The 25,310-nt window shown below is 34.3% G+C and overlaps 2 protein-coding genes across 3 annotated transcripts in view; both read right to left on the bottom strand.

Moving 5' to 3' along the window:
- Window positions 1-25,310, bottom strand: part of KIF16B (kinesin family member 16B) — a 134,848-nt gene that overhangs the window by 38,094 nt on the left and 71,444 nt on the right. Inside the window, exons 18-25 of one of the 2 annotated variants that reach the window (XM_034432403.3) lie at window positions 21,031-21,063; window positions 20,743-20,796; window positions 18,014-19,354; window positions 16,310-16,465; window positions 14,893-14,998; window positions 12,821-12,871; window positions 2,924-3,046; window positions 1,349-1,438 (exon numbers count right to left, since the gene is read on the bottom strand). In XM_034432403.3, the coding sequence (XP_034288294.2) occupies window positions 1,349-1,438; window positions 2,924-3,046; window positions 12,821-12,871; window positions 14,893-14,998; window positions 16,310-16,465; window positions 18,014-19,354; window positions 20,743-20,796; window positions 21,031-21,063 (1,954 nt within the window). The remainder of the gene's footprint in view (window positions 1-1,348; window positions 1,439-2,923; window positions 3,047-12,820; window positions 12,872-14,892; window positions 14,999-16,309; window positions 16,466-18,013; window positions 19,355-20,742; window positions 20,797-21,030; window positions 21,064-25,310) is intronic. The other variant, XM_034432404.3, reaches the window with a different exon arrangement.
- LOC148116715 (uncharacterized) lies at window positions 7,720-12,056 on the bottom strand. The gene has a single exon (XM_087882281.1). The coding sequence runs from the start codon at window positions 11,792-11,794 to the stop codon at window positions 9,749-9,751; it is 2,046 nt and encodes a 681-aa protein (XP_087738407.1). The 5' UTR covers window positions 11,795-12,056; the 3' UTR covers window positions 7,720-9,748.

Genomic DNA, 25,310 nt, shown 5'->3' with positions numbered 1-25,310 from the left:
GCCATTTCTTTAAATCCTTCCTTCCTTCCTTCCTTCCTTCCTTCCTTCCTTCCTTCCTTCCTTCCTTCCTTCCTTCCTTCCTTCCTTCCTTCCTTCCTTCCTTCCTAACTTTAATGAAGAAAAAGTGTGCTGTTTTAACTTCAGATGGCTCAGGATAATAGATATTGCTACTTACACAGAGTTGACTTGCACATTATGCACAATAAATGACAAAAATAAGATATGGCAGTGTTTAGGTGGATAAATTGTTATCCTCAATATATATATATAAATATTATCCATCTATGTTTGGGTAATGCTGATGAATAGGAAAGAGAATCTATGTGAAAATAACAATATACCCTGGCTAGATTGCATCATGGGACACATATTCTTCCTTAGGACCTGCAATTAAGGATGTAATTTAATTATATTTATTAATATAATGTAATGATTACAGAATTACTTTTGGACTGGGGTGATATGTTCTTTCCACCGCTCCTGTACTCATATCTGAAAAGTGAGCTGATCATTAGCTCTGGGCCTAATGTATCTCATAAAGCACCTGTGTGAATAGAACGGAAGATAAACGATGGTCCTTCAAAAAAGAATTGGTTTATAACTGTCATAAATTGAAGAAGTAACTGTATTTGCATATTCAGAATCCCATAAAATTATACGTGGAGACTTTTAGGATGAAAGACAATAAAATATAGAAATGGAATAACAACAAGAGAGAAGCAATGATTTCAATTCATAACTGTGCAGAACAAAACTCTGTGCCTTGGATTTTCACAGGGATGTGGAAAGGTAAATTCTGCCCATTTCTCCTGTCTTTTGAGCATCAGGACTTTGGCTCCAAATTGCTGGGAACAAAATTAGTGGAGGTGTTGATGAAATGAAACAAATGAAAAGGAAAAATATTGCCTCTCCTTTTTTCAACATATAGAAGTGTCCACTTAGTGGAGCAGAAAACTCTGCTGGCTTTAATTCACTTCCATGAATGTGAAACAGCATATTTAATTTCATCACTTTCCAAAAAGATCTCTGAAGGTCCCATAAAAACAGTTTGTAAAAAAAAGTTTGACAATTTCAAAGAAACGTATAAAGACTGAAAATCTTGGAACTAAGAGGTGATTTTTTTTCTCACAAAACACAGCATAGCAATCTCTTTTAAAATGTCTTCCAAGTAAGTATCAACATAAAATAAAAACTGCCAAACCCCCCCCCCCAATGTACACAACAATTTCTGCCACAAATGTAATAGTTTCTTAGAAACTAAATAGGAAAATTCACCAGTATTTGCCATTGGTATAAACCAAAAGGAAACAATCATATATTTACATATTAAAATTAATTAGTAACTTACCTCTGGAAATTTCAATTTTAATGTCTGATGCATTTCCCTAAAGCGGCTATATCTCCTGAATATAGCCCATGTCTCATCTAGGACTGATATCTGTTTTGTAAAAGTAAACAATATAATTAACAGAAAAGGAACATAAAGGTTTATATTACAAGGCTTCTCATAATAGATAATTTTCCCTGACTAAGCATGATTACTCACACACCAAAATTTGACTTGGAGCAAAATAAACCAATATTTTCAGTTTGCTAGGAGAGACTGAATATGTAATTGCATTAGCATGGAAGTCATTTTCCCATGAGGTAATTCTATAATTATGGGCACATTTGTTGTAAGGAGAGCTATTTTTGTGACTTTTTATCACTTGACATTACCTCAACCAGGAGGTGGAGTGCCAATTATCTGGATAAGTTATGCAATCAAAATGGAATAGGAATACTACTGTATTAGATCATACAATGGAAAGCATATGCATCAGCATTAACTGATTAAACAAATAAGTATTTGCAAGTGAACAGCATTATCAACAGGATTATCAATGAAGAAAGAAGGAATTGCGCCTTCTAGCAACATGTGTGATGTCATGAAGCATGCAGTAAAGGTTTAGGATGCAATGAGAGGCTACAAAGCTGCTATCATCAGTCTCATCTCCTTTTTATTTTCACCTCTGGGAAAAATATATCTTCTTTTGAGAGCAGGTATCAAAATTTCATTTTTTAATGTGTGCCAATGTGTTCACAGAAAAAAGTAACAATAATGGTTATTTTATATCATCCCATCCCATCCCATCCCATCCTATCCTTCCTCAACTTTGGATATCACTTCAAGAGAGCTGGTATGATACAATAAGCCCAGTGGAGTAAAACAGTGGAGAATATAAAGTCAAAGACTATCCCAGTTTATCAAGATTTTTAGGATTAAACCAAACTTCTATACTATAGGTAAAGGTAAAGGTTTCCCCTGCCCAGTCATGTCCAACTCTGGGGGGCAATGCTCATCTCCGTTTGTTAGGCGAGGGAGCCAGTGATGTCCGAAGAAACTTCCGTGGTCAGTATGACTATATACCAAGATGCAGGGAACGCTGTTACCTTTCTACAATATACTTAGTATTCTTAATACTTAGCATAGTATATTTAGAATACTTCTTAGAAGTTCTACTTATACTAGTCAAGTTTATATATTTGTATCTTCTTTAGTCTCCCACTTCAACTATTTAAAACATTCCCTCCATACCTGTCCTAATCAGTGTTCTGAGGTGTGCAGATGACATTTGGCTGGGCCACACTGGTGCCACGTCTTGTAGAAATGCTTTCCAATAGGATGCTAGAAACAACTCAAAATCTCCTAACAGAAGGGGTCCTGACCCACAGTTTATGATTGCTGTTATGACTCCTTGATAGTCATGCTCCCTCCCTCTGAGCAAAGAGAGAAAGTAAAGGACGATTATGTGTTACAATCTAGCTCACTCTTCGTTTTCCAAACTGAGCCTTTTCCATAAGAAGATATAAAACATGCAAATATTCCATATGTAGACAAATAATGCATGCCAACAAAAATAAAAATATTTAAATATCTTACCTTGATTTCATATTCATAATGCTCATCCTTTCCCTGCCCACAAAGGACATAACGTGGGATGCTAATTTTAACTGGATTCTTTACGTCATCTGGTTTTGTTTTAACAGGGCGACAGAACATGCGCTATCAAATGAATATTAAAAGGAAATTAAATACTGCATCATTTCATAAATAGCATTGCTTGAAACCAGAATGTTATTTAATAGAAAAAAATAAGGTTTAGTTAGATAATTAAGGATTTATGCGATAGTAAAGAATAGTTCTCTCATGAATGGTCAACATTACTTTCAAATATAGAATAGCTACTGAAGAATACCACTGCAAAATGTGTCGTTATGCTTTATGTAACTTCAGTAGAAGTAAAAGGCTTGTATCCACACTTTGCACAGCAGAAATTGCATTAATAGTATAACCCCACCAGTAGAAGAAGACAAAGTTCTTCTTTCTGTTCTGGAGATTGGGCAACCTTCTGAAAACAGAAGGAGATGGGAGAAAAGGAAGAACTGGAGAAAACTGGATAACGTGAACTCTACTGGACCTCAACTACAGTAGTGGCCAAAATTTTGGAAACCTTTTGGGAAAAGTATATTATCTAAAACTAGCTAATCACACCACTTTTTTTGGAGTAGTATCATAAAATTATATATCAATGGAAAGATAACTTAATCAAGAATGTAATGCAATAACTTTATGAAGGATTTGCTATTAGAATAGCAGTTACAGTATAAAGAAGAGATGTGAAACATGTGGAAAAAATGAGATATACAAAAATTATCACCATGTCAGTTAATAGTTGGGTAACCTTTAGCATGAATTACGGCCTTACAACGTTTTCCCATGGAGTGAACCAAGTCTTTTAGTTCTGCAGCTGTTATAATGTGAAACCAAGGTTGAATGATTGCTTCTATTAACTAGGTTTTATTGCTGGGTCACTTCTTTTTTTTTTTTTTAATTTGATTTATATGCCGCCCTTCTCCGAAGACTCAGGGCAGCTTACAATGTGCTCAGCAACTTCTGACTAACAAGTTTCTTTAGTCGGCTCCATAGATTTTCAATTGGGTTAAGATTTGGGCTATTCCCAGTCCATTCCAGCAGTGGAATATGATTATCTTAAACTCCAAAAAAAGGTGATGTTATTAGCCATCAAACCTCAAAAATATACTTTTTCCAAAAGATTTCTACAATTTTGGCCACTACTGTGCTATAGATAAAAGAGGAACTTCCTTGTGTAGAATAGCTATGGGTACAATTTACAATCAAAAGTTTTTAAGATCAGAAACAAGTTTTTTATGAATAGAAAGAAATTTTAGTATGTAATAGATATCAAGCAACACTTTTAGTAATCTGGAAATTTTGCGAACATTTTATTCCTTAAAAAAAGCACTTTGTTATCTTGTAACTTAATAACATTCTGATAATATTTCATCATATAGCAAACAACAAAAATCATACAGCCTCTGCAGATCAAGCTCCATATATTCCTAACTTTGAATCTAATCGTGAACCAGAGGATCTGATGAATGGAATCTTTATATTTTTTTCAGATATTATACAGTTTACCCAAATTGTTCATGAATACAAAAGAATACAGAGACAAGCTTCCCATTAAACATTTATTGCAAAAGCTTATGTTTGAAATCCAGGGGCAAGATCAAAACCAAAAAAATTATATAGTCATTTTCTGTATTTATTGTCTAGAGCAGTAGCCATCACTGACAGTTTACCAAAATTAGATGTCACTGAAATGTTTATAGCTCTAGAACAATTCCACCAGCTTTAAACAAGGAGAAAATTTATTGTAAAAGTGACTCTTGTAATCACATCAGATCCTAAAAAGACAGCCTTGAAAATGTGTTATTACAGGGAATAAAAAATTGCATTGTTCTATTACTTGCAACATCAACTTTAGTCTGAATAAACATTTGTCACGAATTGTGGTTGGTTCTAAGTTAACATTTGGTTTAGGAGTACACATTCAGCAAGCGACATAATTTAAGTTGTAGAATGCACTAACAAAATATAATTTTTAATTTTAGATTTGTTTAATTTACAGAAATACAAAACACTAAAAATGTGAATATAAAATAATGTAAATCTTATATTACTATTTAAAAGAAAATCAGTTTTACATCATAACAGATTTTAAAACTTCAAACACCTGGGGGAGGAGTAGTAGAAAAATCTTAGTGACTAAAGGAAGGAGAGAAAAGAATTAACACCAGCTGAATTCCCTCAACAGAGGGCAACAGTGCTAGCCATCTAATTTCAAAAAGGTGGGAAAAGCCAGGTGGCTATCAAAGAAAGGGCAGGTTCATACATGGATAGATGTACATTCACTGGAATTATTTTATAACATACATTAAGGCTCTCTGTATCTTGGAGGAAACTGCATTAATTTGGTAAGACTTCTTTCAAACAAACATGAATGAAATGATTTAAAGTATCCTGAAAGAATGACAACGGCTGTGGACAAAATTAATTATTCTGAACCTATACTTATTTGTCCCCTGTTCCATTTTAATTAATATGCTAATTTTGTACATGTTATAACTCATTTTCTATTTTTCTGATCAAAAGCTGATGTGTGAAAGGCCTATCATCACTGTGAACTTCCAAGATTTCAAAAATTACACAGTATGTTTTGGTTGGGTTTTCAATTTTCTCTGTGTTAATATTTCTTTTTAACAATCTTTTTGTTTGCATAAATATTTCTTTGGATTCTGTCTTTGAATAATATGAATAGTCTGGAAACCCCTGACAAAGGAAAACAAATCTTTGTTCAAGTCACAAGACTCAAGGCTCTTGCATCTTTCCAAGAGACATATAACTATTGATGATAAAGGTTAGGTAGCAGAAAGATTGGATGGGCTAAGTTTATATTAGTAGTTTTACCAAAAAAAAAAAAAAAAAAAAAAAAAAAAGAAGGAAAGAAAGAAAGTATGGCCCTTTTAATAAAGGTACTTTATGTTGAAAATTATAACAGATGTAAAAGGCCATTATCATTATGGTAATTAAGTGTTCAAAAAAAAAATAATTCCCTCCAGCTAATACTTATGTTCCTAATTTAGATATTATTGCTGCATTTTATAATTGTCTAAGCCATCTTCTCTTGATTATCTTCCAATGTTTTGATAATTGGTAGGTATTTTAATCAAATTCTTGATCCAATTTTAGGCAACATTCATATAAAATTAGTATTCAGTTCAGTTTAACATTGATTGCCTAAATGTAAAAGGCTAGTTTAATTGATATAAATACTTATTAAAAGAGATTACACTTTTTTACATTGGTTATTCTTGCTTGGATTTTAAAATAAATCTTCATCTTTTCTTTAAAATGTAATATAAGTGTAGTTACAATATGTATTACAGATATTGTGCTTTTCTTGTTTGGGGGTTGATGAACAATCTAAAACTTCATGATGGGGTTGATGAGCTGAAGAGTTTGGGGATCCCTACTTTAAACTAAATAGCTCTTGGCATACATAGCTCTTTCTGCACATGATATATTATTGTTCATTGATAAACCTAAATTTTCCACAATAAGTTTAATTAGTTGAATGGCTTAGATAATACTAATTTAGTGGTACTGAAATGATTGCCTTTGGGGAACTGTCCTAGAAGGAGCCTTTAATTTACCATATCTATCACGTATCTTTTTTCTTAGGTAAATCGAATGCCAGGTTTTGCCTTCATGTAAACTTGCCCTCATGAACCATGCTGGAATTGGTCTTTCATATCAGTAATAAAATGGAAGTTACTCGAACAGGATGGATTGAAGATGGTTGTTTATGCCCTCATAATCTCTTGCGATTCATTATACAGCCTTTGAAGATTACCCAGAAACTTAAGCAAGTCCAGCATGCAGCAATACACATACTCAGTGGTCAGTCAAGGCACTGCCACATACCTCTGTTGCACAAACTGCACTGGTGACCATTACATTTCCAAGTATAATTCAAGAAGTTGGTTGTTTCCTAAAAAGTTCTATTGGCTCTGGGCATTCTGGAGACCACTTTTTTTTCCCAATAGTTTCAGCCATCCTACCTACATAATCAGGGAAGTCTGCTGAGAATCCCCAGTTACCAGGAGGAATAATGTATTCCAATGGCAGGTTATAATTTCAATTATAGCCTCCTTTGAACAGCTTCCTTGCCAAAATTTATTTAGTTCCCTCCTCACAGCCTTCCAGAACAGATAAAAACATGGCTCTCCTAGAAGGTGTTTGGGAATTAATTGTTATATCACAGTCCAATTAAACACAATTTCCCTACATTTTTCTCTTTAAGAACAAAGGAGTTCATGTTTCTCAGAGAATAAGATAATTATTGCATTTGTGTATACCTTCCCATCCCTTTCATTTTTAAAACCCTTATATTTTTTCCACTAGACCCAGATTAAGTATTTTTTACTACTTGAATTATTTTATGTATACTATGACATAGTAACATCAATTCTTAGCACAAACACACTGGCAAGAACCTTCTTGAAGAGAAATTTCTGAACATTAATGGATTAGGGATGCATGGATCTCCAGTTAAATAAAATTCCATTTTATTTAAATAGAATTTTGCATTACTTATTTGCACGTATTTTGGAGCTTGGTTTTATTAAATCATAGTTCCACAGTTCCATTTGGCATGTGTAAACTCATGGTTAGTAACTGAACTTAAGACCTGTTCACTACTGCCAGTGTTCTGAATTGGATTGCTACAAGTATTGATGCTTATATGCTGCAATTAATCAGTTTTCACCAGGAATCTGATTTCACAAATTGGCTGATGGTGAATGTGGGGAGACATTATATATAGAGAGATATGAGATATGGGTTTGAAAGTGAGCTTTGGTTAGCATCCTTTTGATGAATGGGTAGAGTAAAGTCTAAATTAGAGAGTGGCCTAAGGATAGCTAACTGTTGGAAGTTAGCTAACAGGGAAGAGGGATTGAGTCTCTGCATAGGTTCTCACCAGTGAACAATGGGGAGACTGTTGTGTAGCACAAGATAGATCTGTACAAACCACCTGTAAACAGACCACGTTTTGACAAGCACTTTCAGACATCAGTTAATAGGATTAAATGACTGTCTACTCCTGGAGTCTTTAGGCAGCTTATAAAAATCCAAAATAACAATAAAATAGTTAAAACCATAAAATATCACAAAGAGACCAGACTAACACAACCATGACAATAACAAACAGCCACAACAGGAGGCTTATAAACAAATTAACCGTAGACCTATCTTAAAGGCTTTCCTGAATCCCAGGAGAGAGGTTTCCATCTGTACCTCTGGATGGGATTGCTGTTCCAAAAGGTAGGGACCATGACAGAGAAAGCACAGTTCCTCAGTCCCATGACAGCTTTTAATAGATGGGGCCTGGAGTTGTTAGTATCTTTGACCTATGGATCTAGGTCAGTTGCACTAAGTGTGTATTAATTTCTTTTACTTAATGAAGATAGAAGATTAAGAAGAAGGTTGAGAATTGGAAGCAAAGGCTGTGCTGTAAATAGTCTTGCTGCATTATTACAAAAGTGGAAAGCCAGCAGAATGTCAGGTTGCATTCTTGAAGCAATATCTAAACATAGGCAATCTTTAGTATCCTGGGCTCTATTTCCTCTACATGCTGTTTTATATTCCCCCTTTGTATTTAAACAAAGCCAAAATGTCCCCCTGTTCCTCAAGAATTTTGAACCCTACTATAACAATAAATTCCCACTATAACTTCAACTTAGTAATTCCATTTTTAAAGGCCATTACAAATATTACAACTTTTATGTACACTATAATAGGATTGCTTAAGAGCAAATTTAATAAGATAACCATAGAGAATTTTGTTAAGAAGAAATTTCAAAGAGAGAAAGTGTATCGCTCTCCCTCTCTATAGACTTAAAAGCTAACTATATTTTTCTGTCAAGACCCATCTATCTATATACTTTTACATGTTTTTTAAATCTTAAAATATACTACTATTCAGTGAAATAATTAATTATTAAGGCAGTCTCTAAACAGACTGAATTACTGAATTCACAGTAATTCACACATAACAAGAGAAAAATTGGCTAAGTAGTCTTAATTTGCAGCATATATTCAGAATTCAGCCTTTATATATGAAAAACAAACTATACATTGTTAGTTTCAAATAACTTGTAAAGCATAGAAAAAATAATTCAAGTAATCAGAACAGGCAATGATTTATTAGTAAAAGAAAACAGGGCAATAAATGTTGTGAAAAGGAGAAATGGTAGATTATATTCAAAGACAAGCAGCTGTCTTTAAGCTAAGTGTTTTTTGGCCAAGGACAGAGAACATATTCATCTGGATCCATGACTAAGCCATTTATTTATTGCTAGTTGAAGACCGATCTCCCTATTGCAGATGTATGGACATGTACCACAACTGATTGTCATCATAACTCAACCTTAAATTCATGTCTGAATGGAAGTGTTCTAAATGCAAATTGTCTAAGATATATGCAATAAGGAAGTGAGTCTAAATTTAGTTCCTATATTTTTAGCTAGAGAATTCTAGTCAACTTTTTGTCACACAACAAGCAAAAAGGGTTCCAAGGAACTCTGACAGGTATAGAAAAGAAATGTGTTTCTTAATTAACCTAAAAAGCATGTATCGATGCATGAATCTGGTATTTAGCAATTGTGATAAGAAACATTTAAGATATTATAAACTATTTATAATTATTAAAAATAAACCTAATTACAAAAAATTGAAATGCTGGTACAGTTTTTCACCAAGAGTCATTAAGGCAAAACAGAAACATACTTGTTTTATGCATATTTTTCCCTCCCCTGAAGACTAGGTTGTATTTGAACTCTAAAGAGGACTTAAACTTAACTTTCCTGTCAAATGCAACATTAGTCTAACAGCATCTTCATCTGAACTGAAAATTAGTCTCCAGATATCAGGTTGATTGCTAGGTTGGTTGTGACAAAAGGATGAAACAGATTCCAACTGGATATTTTTTTCTCCTTGAGAAGCACCCAGTAAACTACTGGCTGAACCAATCTTACTTGCTTTTGAAAATGCCAACTCGATTTTTCTTAGATTCTCTTTCTCCGGGACAATCACACATATGAGTTCACTTAAAGAGTGCAACTGAATTTTGGCACACTGTGACTGATTGTCCGTAGAATGCAGCACTCTAGATATTAGGCAGAAGGCACTGTTTTCCTTTATAAGACCAATATGAGTATTAGTAAGGACCAGGGATCTGATATCACCTGCTAATTTCACTGTTGTATAGAGCAGTACCTGAATGTCACCTAAAAAAGGTTTGTTGATGTCCATGTTTTCATGGAGTAAATAAAGCAGGTCAGCTAAGTCACTCTCAAAATTGCACGACAGGCACACACTATTTTCCAAAATTAAGTTGGTGACTGCTGAAGTCCAATCAACAGAAAGTTTTAACAGATCATCATTTAAGAGTGGGTGATTCAAGCAAGCACGATCTAATGGAGATATCATAGTGCTAAGTATATCATGGCATATTCTTTGTGTAAAGTATTTGTTAAAGGTGAATAGTTTCATTACATTTTCTACATGAGGACCCAAAAGCATAATGCTTTGTCCAGCATAACCAATTTGGATATCTTTTAAAGTATTGATTGAGAAAACATGAAAAATATCCAAAGAGTTCTGACTGCTTTCTAACTGATTGGTTGATGGAATAATGGCATATAAAATAGAATCATATAAAAGCAAGCAAGCAGGCTCTGGTCCAGATTTTTTATAGTTTCCCACTGCAATCCAGTATATTCCTTTTAATTTGTTTGTCTTGGCACAAATTTCTGGCAAGGCAGAGGTCAAGTATTGTAGCAGTTCTTCCAAAGAATATTCTTGCAATTCCAGAAGATCCTCTGAAAAGTCCACAAATTTTTGTCTAAGAACCAGGCTACTAATCAATGTATCATTCCTGCGAAGGTTACTAGATTCTATAGCATGATTTACTGTATGCATATCAATTGAGATTTGTGATGATAAGTAATTTGTGTTACTTTCTTTTCCTAAAGGCCTTCCTGGGCCAAGACTTGCACTATTTACCTTCAAACCTAAACTCAGATTTAGTTGTACGTCTTTAATAACTGGAAAGTTTTTGAAAAATGATGCCAGTTGTGTGCATTTCTCATTTTTGTGATAGACACTGACTAGACCTTTGATCCATTTAGAAAACCAACCATTTCTAAATTCTTGACAAATGATACCATGGTAAGAATTGCAGAATAAGTTAAATAGATGTCTCAGCCCATAATTCTGCTTTGATCCAATAAGTGATTCAGGTAGTTGTCTTTTGATTTCATTTGTTGCTTTTTCATGCAATGTCCGGTCTGAAATCGGCTGATTTATTTGAGAAATTATGTTACAATACTGTTGGAGAGACCAAAAATGGGATGCACCAGGCTGAACTTCAGAAGAAAATATGGGCTCTGAAGCTGGCATGTGGTGGTAACTAAATGAATCAAACTCTGTTTCCGTGTTCTTAGGTTCCCAAAGATTACCGAGAAGACTTTTGTTTCCAGAATGAAAAAATGTTGATTTTTTACCTAATAAATCAAACATTCCAGATCTGTCAGAAAGTGATTTTATGGAACTGTCAGAGCACATTCTCCTGCTTTTAATGTCTTTGGGTTCATTCCAGTCACATCCATCAGGATACCTCCATCTGACATACTCTTGTTCTATTTCTTTCCCTTGATTTGTATTTTCTTGAGTCATGCCAAGATTCTGAATTGTCCTTGAGAAAGGATTAAATGTTCCTATGGCTTTGTCCTGTCTACTGATTCTTGATGCCCTTGTGTCTTCTCCAGCCTGATTATATTTGCTGTCATCATTAGACAATGTCAGAAAGCCATGAAAGGACATCCAAGGCTCTCTTTTCTGTTGTAAAAAAAAAGTGCTTTTGTATATTTAATAGGAAAGTTACTCAAATTTAAATTTTTAGATGTGGATTTTGTCATTTTATGCATGTTTGTGTTAAATAGCAAAAATCAAATTATGTTGAACAGGATCTGATTCAAAAAGCAAAGCCATGATTCTTCTTTTCCATCATCTTGCATTTAGAACAGTATCCATTTCTTTTCTGTAGGATTACTTAACACCCTTAAATCAGCAACAGCCTTCCAACTGACCCTATGAATCAGGACTGTATCCTATAATTCCAAATTTTTAAAAATAATTAGGAAAATATTTTGGTAAATATTTACTCCATTTTCATTTGGAATAGGGCACATGAAATTCATTGGCAAGAAACTGATTATGTTTTGTTGTAAGTAAGGATGACTTATATTCAGCATTGTGTGAATATACTTTTGCTTGCACCATGAGACTTTTTCTTCGTCCTTTCCCACTGTAGCATGCTGAGCTCCATTCCACTCTGGAGATTTTGAAGGCAGGTGAGAAATTGCAAATCATTCCCCCCTCCATTTAATAGATGTGCTGCTAGCAGAAAAACATCTACAATACTGCACATAATATTTCTGCATTATGTTCTAAATCTGTTGTCTTGCTGAACATGTCTTGCTTTCAGGTTCTAATCTCTTGATTAGAACAATGACCTCTCTCAATCCATGGGTATAATTGGAATTTGGTAATTTTCTGTGCAGTATTGCCAGTTTGTAATTAGTTATTACTAGCAATAAACTTAGTTCCTATCTGAAAACATTTGAAAGGGATACTGTTGCAGCGTCAATGTTAGTATATTATTACCACAATCACAACTACCCAAATCTTTACCATATTAGAAGATTTAATTTTAAGGCTTTTCCCACCGCCATTAATCTTGCTGGAATACAGAATTATAATTATGCTGTGAAATGTTAAGAAATTTAATTAGAGAGCATGCCATAATTTAATATTAGCACTTCTTCAAGCTGACAAGCTATAACTTACCTCATACTTCAACTTGCGTTGAACAGCACCATTATGAAACTTCTCGTTATCCTGAAAAGCAAAATGTCCTATTTTTAAAAAAGTTGCATAAAGGAAGATAACAAATAGCTCAGTTCGCTTGTATAGTAGCAATAAAAGGCAATTTTAACCTAAAATGGGCATGATAAAGTAGACTTAAAATATCTAGAATTAAACAGGAGAAAATATACTAGCTACCTAGTAATTGCAATTTCTAACATTTAATAATTTGAATTACAATATGATCTGCCATATACAGATAGTACTTATGACTATTTGTTAAATGATCATTTGAAGTTATGATGAGGGTGGAAAAAGTAACTTAGGACTGATCTTCGCACTTACAACCATCAGAGCATCCCAACAGTTAAGGACTCCAAATTTGAGTGCTTGGCAACCAACACGCATTTATGATATTTGCAATACCCTAGGGCCACATGATTGCTATTTGCAACCTTCCCACAAGGACACCAAAGTCAATGGGAAAATCAGATTTCCTTAACAAACATGACTCATTTATCGACTACATTATTTAGTGCTCCTAACTGTGGTTGTAAGTCAGGGACTAACAGTATTTACTTATAAAATGCCTAGTAGGTCTCAAAAATACAAAACAACACATAATTATTCCATTATATTTATAAGTTAAATAACTGACATCATCATAGAAAGTTCCTTTATTGCAGGGCTCTCAAACCTGTGGCCCGTGGGTCAGTTGCATCACACACTGGCCATGCCCACGCCCAGTTTAGCAAAGGGGGAAAAAGTCATGATAACATCACATGACACCACCATGATGGTGCAAGTTTGACACCCCTGCTTTATTGGCTTAAAAGGAAGATGGAAATGTATCCCAAGGCAATTACATATTTCAGTTTACTAGTCCTGACCTTCAGCGTGTGAAAAAGAAAACAGAAAAACTCTGTGTACCAAATGAGATATGCAGGACTGCAAGTACATCACACATAGTCCTAAATCAGAAGCATGTGTGAATATATGTCTGCTTTAGCACAGTCCGATTTAGAGGAAGTTACCCATAAATCTTGGCAATGATATGTGGGGGAGGGCATATTATTCAAAATAACAATTAACTAGTTAGTACATGTTGTGGGTTAATGGAATTGGAAAGATCCAGGAAAATGAGTAATAACCTTCTAAATATTAAAACTGAATGCTGGTCATACATTCAGATTGGCAATAGGATGGTAAACTCATCCCATTAGCCCTGGCCCCATCTTACAATCATTAGTAAACAAGACCGCTCCACTGGTACTGCACTCCAGACTATGCATGCTCCTATTTTCTCAGTCTCATGCAATTTGTGCCCAGTGTTTTAGCAGTATATTTATTGCTACGTATTGACATTTAGCTATATATTAGCTAATATTATTTATGTTCAAGCTTTTCCTCGCTGATATTAGAAGAGAAAGCTCACAGGTCAATCATTCCTGGATACACCATTTCAATTACTACTGTATGTTCAGTGCAAAACCTAAGAAAGCTGTAAAGAGGCAATCTAGCAATTGAAAATTGTAAAATCCAAGAAGCAAGGTTCAATTTTCACATCTCTTTCTTCTGCCAATGTACATAATGGTCTTGGAGCCTCACACTTTTGGGAGAAGGTTAGCGTAACTATCATAGCATATATACATGTATACTATCACAGCATATATACATATATATGTTGTTTTAGATTTTCAGAGATCAGGTAGCATAAGCTATATTAAAATAGATTTTCAAGACCAAATTGAGAATAGGTAAGTTCCCTGTTCAAAGACACATACAAACACACAGACACCACACACAAAGTTTAATCTTCAGTATACTAAGTAAAAATCAAGAAATGATCTTAATATTTCTAAATTACATGGATTTTGATAGTATGAAGCATTACTGTTATTGTCATCATCAAGATTACATTATGTTCATCATCCACTGTGACAATATATGAGGAGTAACTTTGCTTTCTTACATTATGTTAGAAGACATCAATTCTCTGAAGAAAACAAAGGAAGTGATTTTAAACGTTATTGCCCACAATTGTATTTTCTTACCCTTATGCTTTCTGTAGACTGTAAGTGACTGATATTGTTTTCTCCAGAGCTGTACTGAATATTTTGAAGGCGTCTTTGAACTTCTTCTTCAATAAAGGTATTTATTCTAGAAATGTTAAACATCACAGATTAACAAGAAACAATTCATTAGGAAAGGACCTTTGGAACACTGCTATTCTGGTAATGTAGAATACAGAACCAAAGAATCATTGAACTATTTATTTTCATAAACCAGATATTGATCTCAATGGCTTCTGGTGTTTAGGGATAGGACATGATGATTGTAGTTTAATAACTAGCAGATTTATAGTATTAATATATTACTACCTGCTTCCGATAGGCTATAAAACCCATGATGTCTCGAAAACTACAGCAAAAACAGTTTAAGCTTGTAAACAGATTAAGTTTACAACAATTATTAATGGCACTCAGCAAAAAAAAAAACAAAAACAAACCCATGGTAATAGTCAATTTCCCCCAGTAGGTTAACACATACATTGAGAGCCCTCAATACCAATCCTCCATTAAAATTCAAAAGGGGATTTACTACTGCATTGTTTTCAACAGCAACAAGACTGCAGGCAGAATAGATTCCCACTGTGAGATTTACTCATTTATTATAAAAAGAGACAGCATTATCTTATACTTGATAGAGAGGAGGAAAGGATATATAGTACGTGTGGATAATTTTTATAAAACAACCTCAAGTGATGGAACGGTTTAGCTCTTTATTTATTAGGGGATATTTCACATGCCCTTGATTACATGGCAGTAAACCAAGTGTTCTCAAACTATAGGTTATGACCCGCTGGGGAAGCTGAATGTAACTTTGAGGTTGCAAATTTCTGGGTGACCATAGGGTTGAAAACTGGGTGGACAGAGATCAATACTATTTGCAGAGCTCTGGATCTTGAGAAAGGAAGAAAGCAAGGAGAACAAATGGCAACAGAAAAGGGAGACAGTCTGGTTGCATTTGTCCAGGAGATTTTACTTAGAATAAAAAATAAAGATGGTGCCAGAGTCACCCAAAACATTAAACCCAAGCAAATAATGCATGCAAGTAGGTTGTTTGTCCTGTTATATGAATGTCATCAAGGAGAAAAATCAGTGCATTAGGAGAAAAATCAGTGTAGCATTACGGGGCTACCAGGCAGGCAGAGTCACATTTCCTAACTGTTGAAGGAAAAAAAAGACGATTAGAAAATTGTATATGTTCCTGGGCACAATTTCAGATGTTTCAGCTCAAATCCAGTTCAAAATTTTCTTTGGGAAACATCTCAAATTTTTAAAGCCAATCAGCCATGCCATATTATTGTGTTTATAACCCTTCTAGAAATAGTGTTTTAATAATCTAAAAATACTTTAGAATTAAATGTAGTTACAAATCTGTTTAAAGTGGAAAACTGGATATACTTACCTATCATCAACCAATGGCATAAAAGTTTGAGATTTTGAAATGTTAGAAGGGGAACTACTATGAGTCAGCCTCTCTTCTACAGCTCCAGGATATCCCTTTTCAACTCTATCACCTTCATAGATCTTCTGTTTTAACTGCTGTATTTGCAAGTCCAAACTGTCAAGGAAATTCAACATATATTCTTTAAGATTCTTCTACACGGTAGGATTTCTCAAACCTAGCTGCGAAATTAGGGGGTTATATAACAATCCTTACCACAAATAAGATGAGTTGAGTAGGAAAGGTGCCACCAGGCAAAAATAAATTGCCTGTAAAATGCATATACTGCCTTAAGCAGATCATTATTTTTTTTTGGATTACTTTTAGTGTATTGTTTCAAAGCATGTTTAAGTATAAATTGACAGAAACAAGATACAAATAGATTAGAATATTACCAGATGAGGACATTTCTTCACTACATAAATATATTAACAAAAAGAGGTATTTAAACTGCTTAAATATCAAATAATTATTTGTCAACAGGAAACTACATTTGGATGTGAATATATTAGTTACACTAACGATCAGTAGCAACTTTCAAAGGAAATATCTTAGCTCGTTAAAGGTAGTTATCTGTGAGACTCAGATCATTAGTAACATCCGTCAAATTTGCTTTATTTTAGAACTTAAATCATGATTTCAATCATTTTACAGGAACTGGCAAAAGTCAAATTACGGTATTTAATTTACAGCAGATGTAATTTAAAATGTTGTTTAAAGTATTTCAACTACTGAGGAATGTGAATGTTTTTAAATATACCTGAAAGTCTATTGTCAATTGGTACCTCATTGAAATCTACCATAAAATTGTATTTTATGTATTGTTAAATTAAAAAAACAAAAACAAGATTGTTTGGTTTGGAGTTCTAACTTTCAGGATTTTCAATATTTTTTTCAAATATATACTATCTCATATTTGCAACAGTGCAAAACAAAATAACTTGCATACCTTATGTGTGCGGGTGCATATGACATGCACACAATCATTTAAAACTGCATTAAAATATAGTAAGGATTTTTTATTAATACAAAACTTTTTTTGAATTTGGCTTTTTTAGTTCCATCAAGCTACTAAAGGATATTTGCAATAATGTGCTTTCTACAGAAATGATTATATTCATTATTCAGGTATGAATATTCAACCTCAAAGATAAAAATGGGATCACTCATTCTTTTCTGTAGAATAGCCACATTTACATAAATCGTTTTCCACATAAGTCCACATTTCCTCAAAGAACTCAAAATATGAATAGATTTTGTTCTATAATATTTCGGGGCTTTAGATATTGCCCCAAAAGAATTTTTTTAAAAACTCTCTTCAAAAGAACTTAATGATTTTGTGAACAAAGGAGAAGCCAAGAATCTGAATTAAAAATGTTTGAGGACAAAACTATACACGATCTTGGAAATATTATTATATTTAACATTGAGATTTTAAAATATAAATGGGGTGAGGGAGATTTTTCTTCCTTGGATGCAGTTACATAGGAAGCAATACTGCATTGCTTTATTGACTCAACAACCTCTGGAGAAGTAAGACAATTACAATAAAATCAGGATATTTCCATTGATATTGCAGCACCAAAACTATTTTCAATGAAACTACAGGGAATGTGAATATGGGCTTGTATCTAATACGTACAGGGCAAAATTGATCCTTCTTACTTTTCTCGGTCTTGTTCCAGGGCTTTTTGCTGGGCCTCTACTGTTGCTTGCAAGCCTGTCTGTTCCCTACAACTGTTGTTCAAAGTTGCAAGTTTCTGCTTTTGCTCCTCAATTTCTAGGGTAGAATGGCGCTGTAAAGCAGAGTGCCGCCTTTCCAACTTAGCAACTGCTTGTTCCAGTGCCTCCCGCTGCTGTTTTTGCCTTGATTCGAGAATTTCTTTCTCTTTTTTCCAAACCTTTTCTTCTTGACGAGCTACGTTGGCCGTGAATTCAAATGTTTCTTGAAGCTGCTGCAGCTCACTGGCACTAGCTCTGTATTGGGCAAGCTGTTCTTCTTTTTCTTCCATTTCTTTTTCCACCTCATAAAGTGTATTGTCCAAGCTTTGCAAGCCTCTGTCTAAAACTTCAGAAGCTCTTTGTTTTTCTTCCATCAAAGCTGGTAAATGATTATTAATGAGATACAGAAGTTGTCGTTCCTTATGGTGCAACCTATATTCACACGATCTTATTTTGTTACATTCTTCCACAGCTAATGCAGTATCTGGTGTGTTTTTGTCTAAATTTAAATGCTCTGTGTGTACCTGTTTCAAATGATCCAGATTTTCTTGTTCTTCGATCATCTGTTTTTCTAGATGATTTCTTTCTTGAACCAAATCTCTCTCTAAGCTAGTCAATTGGTCTAGCTGTTTTCTCTTAAAATCCATGAAGTTACACTGTACCTTTTCTAATTCTTCACAATCCTCCTCTGCTTCAGATCTGGCTTCTTTGACTCGCAAGAGAGATTCTCTGATGTCTTCCAGATTCTTCTTTTCTTCTTCAACTCGTTGCAGATCTCCTCTTTTTAGCAGCTGTATCATGATTTGTTTGTCTCTAAGCTGTTCTTCTAGATTTGCCACCAACAATGCCTGTTCTCTTTCCTGAGCTTCCAATCTCTTTTTCTCCACTTCTAATTTTAAATACTGTTCTTCTTTTTCCTTTTTAAGTTTTTCCAGTTCGTGAAAAATCTGCATTTTCTCCGCTTTTTCATTTTGATTAAGCTCTTGTAATCGCTGAAGTTCTTCTTTAACACTACCAAAAATTTCTTCTTCTTGCTTCTTTTTCTGAAGCTCTATTTCTTGCTGTTCCCGTAATCTCTCCTCTTCAAATTTTTCCTTTTCTGCCAATAAATCTTTCATCCTGTTTTCTATGTGAAAGCTTCTCTTCTTAAGATTCTCCTCTTGTTTTCGGATTTCCAGCTGAACTATTTCAGTTTCTTTACGTTGTGATTCTACTTCTTGTTGCATTCTTTCTAATTCAGCCTTGTTAGTTTTTTGTTTCTCCTCCATTTCTTCTATGAGTTTCCTAAAATGTTTTAATGAAAGAGATTTTATTTATCTAAAGATATACCTAATGACTGTTACCTAAAAATATAACATTGACATATTTGAAGAATTACATTTCTAAATGGAATTATTGAGAAACAACCTTTGATGATTAAAACAACTATATATTTCATCTTTAACTTTAGATAAGGTGGAACTTCCATCTGAGCTAGTACACAATTTGGGGGGCCTCTTGGACTCATGGCTCCTGCTTGAGGAGCAGGTAGTAGCTGAGAATAAGGGTGGGGGATGGCTTTGCAGAGATTCATCCAGTGTACCAACTGCACCCTTTTCTGGACTGGGAGGCCTTGTTCATAGTTATTCATACCTTGGTCACTTCCCATTTGGATTTCTGCAGTGCATTTGGGGCTGCTCTTGAAGATCACCCAGAAACTATAACTAGTCTAAAATGCAGCAGCATGTACAATGATGGGTGCTCTTATGTTTGTTCATGTAAAACCTATGTAGTGAGAGCTACAGGAAGGAAGTCCAGAAAAGTAATAGAATTACAGACTTTGCAAAAATAAGGCAATGCTAATATTAAGTCAAAGCCTTCTCACAGCAATTATATTCAAACAAAATTTAGCGACCTTTCTGAATATTTCTATAAACTGTTTGTTACCAAAATTAGAGTAGTGTACCCATTGGACCAAACCAGTGGTGGTTTCAAAATTTTTTACTACTGGTTCTGTGGGTGTGGCTTGGTGGGCGTAGCATGGCTTGGTGGGCGTGGCATGGTGGGTGTGGCATGGGAAGGATACTGTAAAATCTCCATTCCCTCCCCAATCCAGGGGAAGATTACTGAAAAATCCCCATTTCCTCCCGATCAGCTGGGACTTGGGAAGCAGAGAATAGATGGGGGCGGGGCCAGTCAGAGGTGGTATTTACCGGTTCTCTGAACTACTCAAAATTTTCACTACCGGTTCTCCAGAACTGGTCAGAATTTGCTGAAGCCCACCTCTGGACCAAACTTAACATGAGGTTGAAGAGTACAGAAATAAATCAAGTTTATGTTTGAAAAAAAGGACAGTCCAATAATATATGCAAAATGGTCTGAATTGTTCCATCTCTACAAGAGCCCAGGCAATCTAGACTTCATCTCTAAAACACTGATAAGAGATTAAGTGGTTATAGAAATCTGTTCCTATTATTATTACAAAGCTCAAATAAAATCAAATTATGTTGAATTACAACATAAATGCCATTAGACCTTTCTAAAAGAAAACTGTTAGAAAGTTAATAATACAGAGAGAAATCTGCTTGTTTTCAACCACTAAGCTTTATCATTAAAAAATTCTAGCAAAATCAAAAACTCTCTTATCACGTATCAACAATATAAATTTACAAAGAAATATTAATAAAAGTTACCTTTTACTTTCTAATTTTTCTAGTTCTTCTCTTTGTTGTCTCTCAAATTCTAATCTGTTGTTTCAAAAAGGAAAGAGCTACATTATTTTTTGTAAGATCATTTTGATGAATTATTAGAACTGCATGTCTATAATTTAATATGTTCAACAAAATAAGTTTCATGTACAATCTAATTTGTAACCATGTTAGAGAAACATTAAACATGAGAGAAGAATGATCAGCATTGGTTCTACATGTTAGATCCATGCAAGTAAAGCACTCAATATAAAGAATTTAATTTTTTTCTACCTTAAAAAGACTGGTCCTTTTATAGGGAAAAGGCTGCCAGAAGATGTGGAGAGAAATAAAGTACAGTAATCAATTAAGCAAAAAGAAAAACAGCAGTAACTATAGAACAGAAATGTTTCATAGATAGATAAAAAGAAAATATGAAGGACATTATTAATGAAATACTAGCTATTATATTTAGAAATCCATTGCAAAAAATTCAGATTTCCCAACTTTCAGGTGCAATTTTCCAGAGGAAATTGCAAGCAACAAACAGTTAAGATACAATTTATATATATTGGAAATTTAGTACACAGAAGATGGATTTTCTCTGTAAATCAGGAACAAATACATGCAACTAATACTTCTTCTACTTTCAGTGTAATTGTGTTATACATGATCACTTTATTAGATCTCAACTCACTTGGAACTTTGATAGAATTGTGAATCAAAGATGAAGAAAAATTTTACATGCACATAAGAAGATGGGAAAAGAATTTTAAAAACTATCTTTATAGATACACAATCATTTTATTACGTTTTAGATTATATTATTCATATCATAGTTCACTTGTTGAAAATATGAATATTTAAAAGTTAAAATATACTTCATTCAGAAATAAATATATAATTGCTAGCTGAATATTTTAAAATATGCTTAATTTTTACTTCTAATATCCTCAAATTCCTGAGAGTCTTCCATTTTTAATGTGTTGAGTTTTGAGTGCCTGCAGAGCATATCCAGAGAGAAAGATATCATCTATGGCCCATGTTCCTTGGAGGAACAAAATACCAAACAAATTAATATATTCCGGAAAAGAGGTATCTGTGTTCTTCACTTTCCAGCCAGGTATGTGCCAAGAAAGAAGGGAGACTGAGCCATCATCATAGGAGGGTTGGTGTCCAATTCCTCCATTGATGATCTGGTTAGCCTCATATGGTCTTCAATTTCAGCAGATGAGGGTGTTTCAAAAGATTGCTCTCCAGAAACAGAAACCCAGGAGAGACATGAGTTCACAGAGGAACTGGCTGTGTTGATGCACAGTTTGATGCACATTAAGACTGTGCAATGGTCACTACAAAATGTAATATCTCTATGACTATGTTGGGGCTATGTGCAAGTATGGTCCTTGCCCATTTATTTCAATTTAAGCCACATAATATGTTAATCCTCAGGGTCACCTGAGTAGTGCTCCTGGTTCCTGTAGTCTGCAATTTTTCTCTGGAAATCCATTCCTACTCCCACACCATTCAAAGGGTGTTCATCCCAAATTGTATAGCTAAAAGTCTTTTCAGTGACCCTGAGGACACAGATAAATCTCCAAGTGCTTCAATGACCTTCTAAAAGGATGCAAATGGCCAGCTGTCTGCAAGGAATATAAATCCTTCCATTCTCCATGATCCTGTTAGAGCTGAAGAAGCTTCTTGGATGAGAAGCAAAATGTCTTCAAAGAAAAAAACCAGAAAGTCCAGTTGCCTCCTGAAAAAGCACCTTTGGGACTCTCTTTCAATTCCACTCCCAAATTTTTTTAGCAGATTCCTCTGAACAGGTGTTATTACGTTACCAAACTATTATCCACATTTTCTAGGCCTCACCATCTAGAGTTTCATAAATTAATTCTAACCTCCTTCATATAAGATGCAAACCTTGGTTTGACACAGGTTGTTATAAAGCAAAAAATGTCCTCTTACTGCAGTGCTTACTTTTCTGATGGACAACTCATTAGGTTCCTTTTCATCACTCAGAGAGCATAAGAAATTTTATAAAGCACTTAAGAAAGAACAAGCAGTAAGGAGGGATAAGGGGAGACTACTGGGACCACCAAGTGAGAAGGTTTTGGAAAAAGCTGGTTAAAATCTTATGGGACTTTAAGATCCAAACAGACACGCATCTTGTTCACCACCTGCTGGATACAACATTTGCCAAAAAGAAGAAAGACTGCTTCATTGATATTGCTATACTGGGTGATGCTAGGATTGAGGAAAAACAAGTGGAAAAAATTAAAAAATATTGGGACTTGCAGATCAAAGTAAAACACTTATGGAAAAAAAAATCCATTGTTATACCAATTGTGATTAGAGCCTTTGGAACAATATCTAAAGGATTCCCTCTATAACTGGAATTACCAAATTTATCGGACCTGAACATCCTAATTTTGCAAAAAACAAAACAAAACGAAACAAAAACCAAACCCTACTTAGAATTGCCTATATTCTTAGATGCTACCTAAATAAATCTTAGATTCTTGATGAAGCATTATTAAGTTTCCAACAGTCTTTAAGTATAAATCTAATTGTAGGTTACCATCCATAACAACAAAAACAAGAATACAGGACTTTTATCTTCTACACTATAGAATAGATACAGACAACATTAATTTTCAGGAGGAAAATTGTCGATAGATGGAACAAGATTCTGAATACATGTCTAATAACTCTCATTTGCTGAATCTGAAATACTTTCTATCAGCCGATTCTTCTTCTAAAGAAAGTTCCTGTCATGATACCCACAGGGCATGAATGAATGGCAATCATCCCTGTAACAGCCTCTTCCCTCCCCCAACCCCCACCTTATGGAATACTCCCCTCTTCTAGAACTTTGTGCAACTTCCAATTTGCTACAGTTGCACAAACAGGTTAAAGCTGTTTTATGTTAATGTGCTTCCAATTCCAACTGATTGACTGTGTATATCCATCTGGGGTTTTATCTTTGCTGGCTATGGTTCTTTTTTGGTAATTATATTTACTTATCCATTATTATGCTTTTGGGTTTTTTCCTTTTTTTAATGTTGTACTTTCCCGCCCTCCCCCGCCACTCAAAGCCTTTGGAATTGGGACAGGTTATAAATATTGTGAAATAAATAAAGATTTGCCACACTTTAAAACGTTAGTTGATTTCTTGGCAATAATTGTTTCTGCACCTTAACTTATGTTCAGTTGAAAATCAAATATTAGGAAATAACCCAATTTTTCAATGTCTGGCAACAAAAATAAGCCTTGCAGGAAAAAGCTCCAGGGAAAACTCCAATTTTTTTCTCCCACAAGATTTTCCAGATTTTTATTGGGTCATCACTCTCAGAAACTTATAGCTGATTAATGCCTGTTAATGATTGCAGCTACGTAAGGGTCAGAGAAAAAAGGATTTCAAGTGCAAACAATGAGAGACAAACTATGCCCAGGCTGATTGTGTGCTTCCCAGAAATCATCTGTGGCCACTCTTGAAGAAAGAATGCTGAAGTAGACAGACTTTGGTCTGACACTGAGGGGCCATTTTTCTTGGGAGCAAATTACCTGTCATATTAAATGATTGCATTTAATATGTCTTTTGCTGTGATGGTGGTTTAATTAAATAGCAAATCTACTCTCAAGCAAACTGCAACTCTGGGAAACGTAAGTGAACTTCAAGAACTTATATGCCTGCCCCCACCTCCTACCCACCAAAGGTGGCAAAAATACAGAGCGTGAATATAGAACATTTTTTACAACCTAAAAGAATAAGCAACCTGGGGGCTAGAGAGCAAAATTTGACATTTTATTGAATGCCTTATTCCACACTACCACCATTTGAAGTGACAGATATATTTGCTCTGCACAGTGGAGATCGAAAACACATTAAGCAGAAGTACATTACAGACATAGCTGCATTAAGTTAAAAGTAGACTGTATTAGGTTAAAAAAAGTAGACTGAAATACTAACTAGATTACTGAGATACAAGCAGTAGCTTTGAAAAAGAGCCTTACCTATGAAAGTACAAATAGTTAAGAGTTGTAAGCTAATTTTTTTGACATAGAAGAGGGAAGAGATATTTCCGGTCACCTGACCCGTGCAAGAAACAAGTATTATCAGGAGAAATTGTTCTAACCATCTATGTAGTGGTCTAAAATTCATACATGAAACAAGGGAATTCTTTTAACGATTGCAATTGCTATTTTGCAGTTATACTTCAACCTGGATGACAGTAAATGTTGCACAGCTTTACACTTTAATACAGTTACATACATTTACAATTAATACAATCAACTGGCCAGAATTTTAAAAATATTATCATTTTAAAAAAAAACCATATATTTATGTATTCCTTTATAATCATATTTTTAAAATCCTGCATTTTCCTTTTCCTTTTAGATTTTACATCTTCAAACTTTTGGAGCCACTTCTTAATATAAGATTATTATTTTTGTTGGGGGATACCTACAATGTCCTAAAAACAATGATTAAATTTATTTATAATTTGGAGTAAAATGATAGTAGTCTGTTAGCACTCACATTAAGTGAGTAATGTGCTCATGATTTGAGCTTA

This window comes from Pantherophis guttatus, chromosome 1 (genome assembly GCF_059756535.1).
Source record: "Pantherophis guttatus breed Tessera chromosome 1, ASM5975653v1, whole genome shotgun sequence".
Classification (NCBI taxonomy): Eukaryota; Metazoa; Chordata; class Lepidosauria; order Squamata; family Colubridae; genus Pantherophis; species Pantherophis guttatus.
The sequence above is the reverse complement of the archived record's forward strand: the minus strand, read 5'-3'. Positions and strand labels throughout refer to the sequence as shown.

Bases quoted from the DNA above. Each gene is read 5' to 3' on its own strand.
- LOC148116715 (XM_087882281.1), bottom strand. From the start codon at position 11,794: ATGTCCTTTCATGGCTTTCTGACATTGTCTAATGATGACAGCAAATAT.